Consider the following 9,497-nt stretch of genomic DNA (forward strand, 5'->3'; position numbering starts at 1 on the left):
ATGGCCAGCATGACAAATTGAACTCTATATATATATATATATATATATATATATATATATATATATATATATATATATATATATATATATATATATATATATATATATATATGTATATAAGCATTAGACTTTACAAAATAAATACATGACCTTCACATGAATATAATAAACACATGAAGTTTCAATCTTATGCAGCAAAGGATAATTTGAATATCAAATTGATATTTTCCACTTAATTTTTTAAGGAAAAAAATGAGATCACTAATACAACATTAAAAAATAAAAAATGTTTCCATAAACTTTGATTTCATAATTAACCCTAGAACACATACAGAACAAATATAATCATGAAATCTAGGTAAAATACCATTTTTTTCTGCTAATGGAATGTAGACATTGGCAAGTCTAAAGATAAGCTTTATTCTAGGATCATCACCAATTAATTCCCACACCAAACTAAGATTGTGCTCCATATTCCTCCTCAATTTTTACAGTGCATTCCAAAAAAAAAAAAAAAATCCTCCCAAATTTACATACTTTTCATTCAAATTATAACATCAATGTATAAAAGGATCAAATCTCATTAAAAACATCAACTTTCACAATTCCAAATTTCCAAGCAATCAAAACGTTCTCCAAACCAACACTCAAAGCATTATCAAAATTCCCAAAATTACACAAAAATCAATATCCTAATCACTGAATATTCAATAAAAAAAAAGTTAAATTTCATTCACAAAATGGATCAAACACTTACCCTGGTAATTCTGACTCCTCGATCCAAGCAAAGATGAAGATTCCGGGAACCCTTCAACTCCGAGACTGCTCTTGATTCCTACCAAATGAAATCCAATAAAAACAATAGAATCGACAGATCAGTCAATGAGGACAACATCGACCCAAAAAAAAAGAAGAATGCTGGGTGTTTTTTCCTGGTTTTTTTTTTTAATCCTTCATAAATGCATTAGAAACTATGAAGCAACAAACCTTTATGATTTGAACTTAGATCTGACCACTGGAGGAGAGATCTAGCCTCTACCGGTGCTCTTCGAAGAGATCTAGTCGTTTGCCGCTAACGGTGCTGGTGCCGTTGTCGGTGCCGGTGTTGGTGCCGATGTCGTTACCGGTGTGTAGATCTGACCGCCGGCACAGTTTTTCGACCAAAGAGAAGGTGCGGCCTGACAATGCTGAGGAGGGGAGAGAGTTCCACTTCCAATGTGACTTCAAAGGGGTTTTGGAAGTGGGTGGAAATGGGCTTTTATAAGGGGCTCACTTCCCCACTGCAGTTAAAAAGAACATAAAAAGTGGGGGAAGTTAGTCCACTTCTCCCCCACTTCAGCCCACTTACGGCCAAATGAACACCCCCTAACTGGTTTTGGTGTCTCTTTCTAAATTGTCTCTATATTATTTTTACTGCCCTCAAAACCAGAAATTTTTTAAGTCTCTCTTGTGTGTTATTTTTTGTAAACTAATTTCTATACTAAGTAATTTATCCTAGATTAAGTTGAAGTCCATGTTTATTTGTCTTTTAAGGAGGTTTTCTATTTGGGTTACTATTCTTACAATAGATTCGATGGTCTTTTCGAGTTGGTCTATTTTGTTTTCTAAAGAAATTATTCTTAATTCTATAATCTCACTTCTAGTTCGAGACCTATTAACTTCTACTACTGTGTCTAAAGGGATATTAATGAGTTTTTCTAAATAGAATTTGCAGCTTTCTAATAAACATTCGGTACATTGATACCTAAGCTTTAAATGAGGATATCTTTGGTAGAATATACAAGGTTTATCTGGACTACCACTATTATTCTTCCACTTGTGTTCACAACTCATTATTAAAATAATGCTCTATATGGTGGAATTCGTCTATTTCTAGGATATTGAAATTTATATCTATTAGTTGATTCTCTAATTTAGTATTGCTACTTATGTTTATAGGTAATTCTTCTTGGTAATTTTTTATATATTTCCTATACAATCTAAATCATTTGTTAATCTTTCTAATACGACTGGTATCAATTACTTAATGTTGGTATCCTGTTTAATGATATCTTTAAATTTTTTTAAAAAATGTGCTCTAATAACCTAGCTTCTTTTACTACTTGGATTTGTTCACTTTTAGTTCTTTTCTTAAAATGGCCTCGACAATATTTAGGTGTGTAAGTCCGCATTATAATTCTTCTAATATTTGGTGATATTTTTCCAATTTTTCTAAGGACGCCAAATGTCCTTCCTTTAGCCTATTTTTTTTTCAATCAAATTATTAGGAAATTCATCATCATCTGTATTAGAAGATTCTACATCTCTATGTGTTTCTTCTATACTAATTATGCTATATATACTTTCTGTATCCCTAATATATTCATCTATATGTAATAAGTCTTCATTAACACAATCTACAAGAATAAATTCTTTTGTATGGTAGTTATGTCGTCATGTACAATTTTGAGCTAAATGGTCAGTTCCACCGCAAGTAAAACAACTTAGTTTATTTCTATAATTTCTATTTTTATCAAACTTACGAACATGTTTTTCTTTATTCAGTATGGTTTTCTAGAACTACTTCTTTTAATGAAATATTTTCTTCCTCTTACTTTCTTTTCTTTGCGTAATTTATTTGGCATTTTATCATCATATCTCTGTGGAATACACATATTACGACAATAACTTGATTCTCCCTTAAGTTGTTTTCCTATTTGTAATTCAGTACATTTTTCTACTAATTGATCGACTACAAATGTAACACGTGTTGCCATATTAACTAACTGAGGGGTTGTATTTGGAACAAAATTTTCTCTGAATTTTTTATGTATAATAGTACCTAATGGTTATGGTAATTTCATAAATAACTTATCTCTTGTACTATCATCATAAAAACAACCAGCTATTATACTGTAATATATAAAATCTAATAAGAATGGTTTTTTATATATATCCATTTTTTTATTTGTAATTGTTCTAATTTTCTAATGGCTTCTACTTGTTGAGCCCCTATTCCCGCATTTGGTGCTTGTCCTAATATTAGGGCTTGTATCTTATTTGTAAAATTATAAGGATTTGGTCCTAGATTGATATCTATTTGGAAATTAGCGGGGAACTTTTGCTTATATGATTCCCAAGCAGCTTTTGTTGTTTCTCTTAGGAATTTTTCTAAATATGCATACATTTTTTAATCTGTTTTTTCTACCTCTAGCTCATCAAACTTTCTACAAATCAATTGAGACCATACTTCAATTATCATGGGCCACATTTGTGGGTCATGTGCTGCAAGGTTTAATATTCTTCCTTCATCTACTAATATTTTTCTATCTATTGTTTCTAATGGTAGCCTTTTTCCTTTGGGTCTCTCATAATCTTTTTCTTCCTTATAATCATTATAAGAAGATCTACTGGGATGTCCTATACTTTGCTTCGTAGTGATATATATTGGAGATGGGTTACTGCTACTACTAGGATTACTAAGAATATGACTACTACTTGTATCCATTAAATTCAAACTGGGCATTTGTTCTAAAATTAAATTATTGTCTTGATCATAACTAATTTATCGGTTTCTAACAATCTTCCTTGGTTTATAAAGATGGTTTCTAATCTTAATATACTATCATAGGTTAAATGGTATTCTACTCCGAGTATCTAAGTTCCATCTTTATACCTAGTTATCTTCTAAATCTCGTTGTTGTTGTAATTGATATTCTGAAAATATAATGCTACATGTGCCATTGTTATTTTCAAAAATTGATCCGACTGTAGGAACATTTATTCTACTACTGCTATTATCCAAATTTTTATCAATAACTCATTCTGTTCCTATGTTATTACCATCTATTGGTAGTGGTTTGATTAATACCTCTACTTACTATTCCTGTCATTAGTTCTTCTATATGTAATTTATAATTTATATTACTACTATTTGTAGCTTTTCCTAGAAATCCTATATTAAGCAGGAGGTTACTATGTCTATTTAGATCTTCATATCTCTTAGATCGTATTCCGATTTCTAAATTATGTATATCTTTGGCAGACATTAGTATATTTGGGTTACAATAAAATAACTCTATATTCTTATCCATATCTATTTCTATACTTGCTATTAATGCTTTATTAGATACAGACCAACTTTTATGTTTTATCTAATACCATGCATTGATAAAACTTTACAACCTTCTTCTTTCCTAGTCAACCCTTTTATTCCTATTACTATGAGTCCTGTATGTATCAAACTTTTACCATTTTCTTTTATTTGTTTTATGGATTCTTTACTAAGTATAGGGATATTACATGGGTTAGTAGTCACTAATACTTCTTGTTCTCTACTGAACTTTAATAAACTAGCCGTGAGATTTAAAGGTCTTACATGGTATAGAATTCGTGGAGACATCAATTTTACTTGTCGTATAGTATATCTTTCTAGATCAGAGTCTATATCTATTATTTATTCTAAGATTCGAGTATCTCTACGGTCCTTTCCTAATGCTATAATTTTCCTAGAAAATTATTACTAATACTCCTTCTTTCTCGTTCATCAGTTATAGTCCTACTTGTCCTCATGAATGGTCTAATATTCATTTTCGGAAATTTTTTATTTTGGATATGCAAAATATCATTGTTTCTTCCTTTCTCTTAATTGATACTTTCCCTATATTATCTAATATTTTTAGGTTGTTTATCTGTAATATTAAATTATCTAATTTTCCATCCTCTGGTGACTCCTTTTCTTCTAAATCCTTTTCCTATGTTTTATTTGATCTAGTTTATCATAAATATCTATTAGCATTTCAATAATAGTATTATTTTGTCTAAGAGTTTCTTTATCTTGCCTAGAAGTTGCCTCATAAGAGCTAAAATCCTACAGGGGACTCAGGATTTCCCTTGTTATGTCTAAAGCTTTAAGATAAATGTTTGTGCCGCTAGTCATGTTATTATTAATTGTTTTAATTCTTCTAGTGATTGTTTAATTTCTTTATATTTATTATCTAATCTTATGGTGTTATTTTGTGTCCAGTTTATAACATCTAGTATTTCTTGATTCCGAGTTAACTTTTTAATCTCTCCTAAGGATTTTATTAAATTATTATTCTGGTTTTAACATATTCAATGTTACAAGTAAGCAGATTTGTTATCTTATTCATTGCGACTAAATCGATATTAATTTGATCATTTAAATTAAATATGTAATGATGATATTTTCCTAAATTAATACTAATGAGATTAAAAGATCAGCTATGGTATTAAGTTGGGCATTTTCTTGGTGTAAGCTATTTTTAGAGGTATTAAAATAACATTTATATTTAAATTGTTCTATTTTTACTACCGTTTTATTATTATTAGGGATTGCTAAGTCCAAATATTCTATTTGTAATTCCACGGTTACTATAGTAAGCTTCTATTGTCTCTAGACTAATAAGTAATCTTTTTTTTTTTCATTTTCTCAAATAATCTAACTTTCTTTGGTATTTTTCTGGCTATAATTTTTTTCTTCTGTAAAACGTAGTTACCCATTCTCCATTAGTTTTTTTTATTCTTCCGTGGCTTATTACTTCTTCATCTTCTAAAAAAATATTGTATCTACAAATTTGATCATCTATCTTCGGAGAATTCTTATGAGATTTATTTTTTAATTTTCTATCATTTTATTTTATTATCATTATCAATTTTCACTAGTACCATTTCAAGGCAAAAACCACTGAAGGTAGGTGAGAAGTCTTTTTTCCTAGTTTCAAAAATAAATAATTACAAAATTACAAATAACCTAGACTTAAACCTTATCTTAAATCATACACTCATATATATATATATATATATATATATATATATATATATATATATATATATATATATATAATTATATGAACCGTGATAAAATAGTAGTTTTGAAAACAAGTTGAGTAGGGTAGGGGAAGGCAGGGGCAAGAGAACACACGATCATAACCAATACCACGTGTCCTTTCTTCTCTGCATAATGCCATGCATGAATCATCATCATTTATGACTCAAATAACAAAAGACTTATTAGAGAGAAATAAAGAAGATAATAACAAATTAAAGGTGAGCAAATAGGCTCTATTTCCAACACCTTTACTTGTCTACGTGTCACTTCTTTAACTCACCCTTCTTCCACCTGTCCACCACCACCCTCCTTCCTCTATTTTAACTTCTTTTTCTCTCTTTTATCAATACTGAGTAGCACATCTCTTGCTTAGGTTTTTTAAGTTTTGGTAATTAAGAAGGAGAAGAAGAACAAGAAGAAGGAGATCATGCCTCCACGGCGGTTTGTGTTTGGCCGGACAGAAGATGCCGTACACCCGGACACCATGCGCGCGGCGCTGTCTGAGTTCATCGCCACTGCCATCTTTGTCTTCGCTGCTGAAGGCTCCGTTCTCTCTATAGGTATGATCAAATTCTAATATTTACTATTTATAAGGATATTTTTGCATAATGCCTTTCTTTTTATATATGTTAATTATAATGTGAATAAATCACCGTACAAAAATTTACTGTTTTTAGATCATACGTTGGGGCCAGAAATGGCAGGGTAGGGGCGGATTGCAAAAGAAAAAATTCATTTAATAAAATTTTATAATTTTTTAAAATTAATTTATGTGATAATTTTTAGTTTAATTTTTAAAACACATGGGTTACAAAAAAAAAATTTAAAACAAAAACTCTACTTAAAAATATAATTTTATATATTATATAAATTGATTTGTAAAAAATCAAAAACTAAAACATATATTATTGAAAAAGAGAAAAACATATACTACATTACTACATAAATCAAATAATAAATTTTTGCAAAATATTTTTTTTAAAGAATTATTATGTTTTAGATGACATGTATTAATTTGTTAAGAAAATTAATATTTTTAAAAAATAAAAATAAAAACCTCTGTAAAAAGATATTTTTAAAAAATAAAAATTAAAAAGAGAGAGTAATCAAAGGAGAGAGGAGAGAGAGGTTTGCCAAAAAAAAAAACCCCCTCTTAATATACTTACATTTCTCAAATATTAAGGTAAGGATCTCTTACGGGGATAAATTATAATAGAATCATATTAAAAAAACCAAAAATGATGACTATATTAGAGAGATTAGATTAAATAGAATATTTTACTTTTAGAAAATCATGTTTAAGTGAATTGTTTAACCTAAACAATATTATAACCAAACTTTTTTTCTCAATATTTATGGGCTCTCCAATGATATAATTATCCTCCCAAAATGATGGTCCCTCTCTTATTTGTATTATTTTTTTTTTTTTATTTATTAGGGCAATGTGAACAGACTCTGGTGCACACCCCTTAAATCCTCAATCATCATTAGTATCAAAGTTAATCATACTATCGCTTATTTATTATAACTGTTCTTTTAATTTTTTTTAATACAATGAAATGAACCCGAAAATGTCTTCTTGAAAGGGCTTGTCTCTAAAGCCTTAACAATATATGATATTACCAAGTATATGAAAATTCATGCATGGCATCTTTGCATGCATGCAGGGAAGCTATACAAGGACACATCCACAGGCGGTGGGCTAATGCTTGTGGCTGTTGCACAAGCACTTGCGTTCTTTGTAGCCGTGGCCGTGGGCTTTAACATCTCCGGCGGGCATGTTAATCCTGCAGTCACCTTTGGTGCTCTTATCGGTGGCCACATTTCAGTCATCCGTGCTGTGTATTACTGGATTGCTCAGCTTCTTGGTGCCATTGTTGCCTGTCTTCTCCTCCGGATCACTACCGGCGGCATGGTTAGTATCACTAGCTAGCTCCTTTTTTAATTAAAATTAAATGGCCCATATATATTATTGTTTCTTTATCGCCTTAATTTTGTGTTTATTTTTATTTATATGTGTGTGGTTTTGGCAAAATCTTAGGTTAAATTATATGTTTGTGTATATAAAAAAGTTCGGATATATCTCCTTTAGCTCTAAATTTCTATAATTCTGTTTGTCTTCTATTCTTATCTCTTCAAAATTATTAGCTACTTTATATATATATATATATAACTTTTATCCTTTGATATTTGACCTCTTACAATGATCTTTCATATGCGTGTGAGTGTGCACATTTAGTGACAATGTACATACACATGTATTTTTATGTATATGCTGGTATGTATGTACACATGTGCATGTATATATACACATGGACATGCAAATGTGCGTGCATACACATGTATATTTATGTATACGCGAGTATGTATTTGTACATGTGCATGTATCCATTTTTATATCTTATCCCTTGTGCATGTCCATATATGTCTGCGTTTATGTGCATTGATATATATATATTGAATATGTATATATATATATATATATGTGTGTAGTTTTATATGAACCCATGTAATTACATACATATTATGTCTTACAATATCTTGTCTAATCACCTAATATTTGCTTGTATATATGCATATATGTGTGTATATATTTCATTATTCCCATAAGCATAATCTCTTAGATAATTTTACATGAAACAATACATTCTATCAACACAAGACGATGGACAACTGCATGAATAAATAATATTCATACATTAATTTTGCAGAGGCCTCTAGGATTTGCCGTCGGCCCAGGAATTGGAGAGCTACAAGCATTACTACTAGAGATAGTCATGACATTCGGTCTTGTCTACACCTTCTTCGCGACTGCCATCGATCCAAAAAGAGGTTATCTTGGGACAATTGCCCCATTAGCCATAGGATTCATATTAGGGGCAAACATACTCGCCGGAGGACCATTCGATGGGGCGGCGATGAACCCAGCTCGAGCATTTGGGCCGGCTCTTGTCGGGTGGAGATGGAAGAACCATTGGATCTATTGGGTTGGTCCGTTGATCGGTTCAGGTATCGCCGGAGTTTTATACGAGTTTGTTATGATTCCGACGGAGACTCCTCATACTCACCAACCTTTGGCCCCAGAAGACTATTGAAGATGTTGTGGCTTTTGGTAGTTTGCATGCATGTATGGTTTGTTTATGTTTGTTAGTTTGGTTTGAACCTTTTTTATTCTGTGGTGCAGTGAAGTCCTTGGTTTATGTTTGTGTGTTTGTTAACTTGGGTATGTTTTAAGTATGTGGAACTTTATGTGGGCAAGTTTATAAATAAAAAGGTAGTGTTTTGTTTTATAAACAAGTTTAAGGGATTAAATTGAAACTTGTGTTTTCATTAAGGAATTTTATATTACAATGGGTGCATATGTTGTGAAATGTAGGACTGGATATAGCAGTACCGCAGCAAAATAAATAAGAATAATGCTGAAAAATAAAGGACACAAAGATATTACGTGGAAAACCCCTAAATAATTAGGGTAAAAACCACGGGCAAGGATAGAAGAAATTCACTAAGTGGGAAAATTTCAGAAGCTACAAACTCTCTCTAATAATAAGGAGAAAACCAGTATCCTCTCTTATACTAGGAGAATAGACTAACTCTCAAACTATTTTCTCACACTTCTCACCCTTCTTCTCTCTCTCTAACTTCCTCACTCTCACTTGTGTGTCTT

The 9,497-nt window shown here is 30.7% G+C and overlaps 1 protein-coding gene across 1 annotated transcript; it reads left to right on the forward strand.

Annotated features, from left to right (window-relative positions):
• Positions 1-6,149: 6,149 nt before the first annotated feature.
• LOC120276412 (aquaporin TIP3-1-like) lies at positions 6,150-9,127 on the forward strand. The gene is made up of 3 exons (XM_039283147.1): positions 6,150-6,390; positions 7,498-7,745; positions 8,542-9,127. Exons 1-3 carry the CDS (start codon positions 6,258-6,260, stop codon positions 8,923-8,925), a joined length of 765 nt encoding a protein of 254 aa, XP_039139081.1. The 5' UTR covers positions 6,150-6,257; the 3' UTR covers positions 8,926-9,127.
• Positions 9,128-9,497: the final 370 nt, after the last annotated feature.

Source organism: Dioscorea cayenensis, chromosome 14 (assembly GCF_009730915.1).
Source record: "Dioscorea cayenensis subsp. rotundata cultivar TDr96_F1 chromosome 14, TDr96_F1_v2_PseudoChromosome.rev07_lg8_w22 25.fasta, whole genome shotgun sequence".
In the NCBI taxonomy this organism is placed as follows: domain Eukaryota; kingdom Viridiplantae; phylum Streptophyta; class Magnoliopsida; order Dioscoreales; family Dioscoreaceae; genus Dioscorea; species Dioscorea cayenensis.

What these genes read in the sequence shown, in the direction of transcription:
- LOC120276412 (XM_039283147.1), top strand. Translation starts at nt 6,258, where the DNA reads ATGCCTCCACGGCGGTTTGTGTTTGGCCGGACAGAAGATGCCGTACAC. An exon ending in AGGCTCCGTTCTCTCTATAG is followed by an intron (nt 6,391 to 7,497) that starts GTATGATCAAAT and finishes GCATGCATGCAG; the next exon opens with GGAAGCTATACAAGGACACA. An exon ending in GGATCACTACCGGCGGCATG is followed by an intron (nt 7,746 to 8,541) that starts GTTAGTATCACT and finishes TTAATTTTGCAG; the next exon opens with AGGCCTCTAGGATTTGCCGT.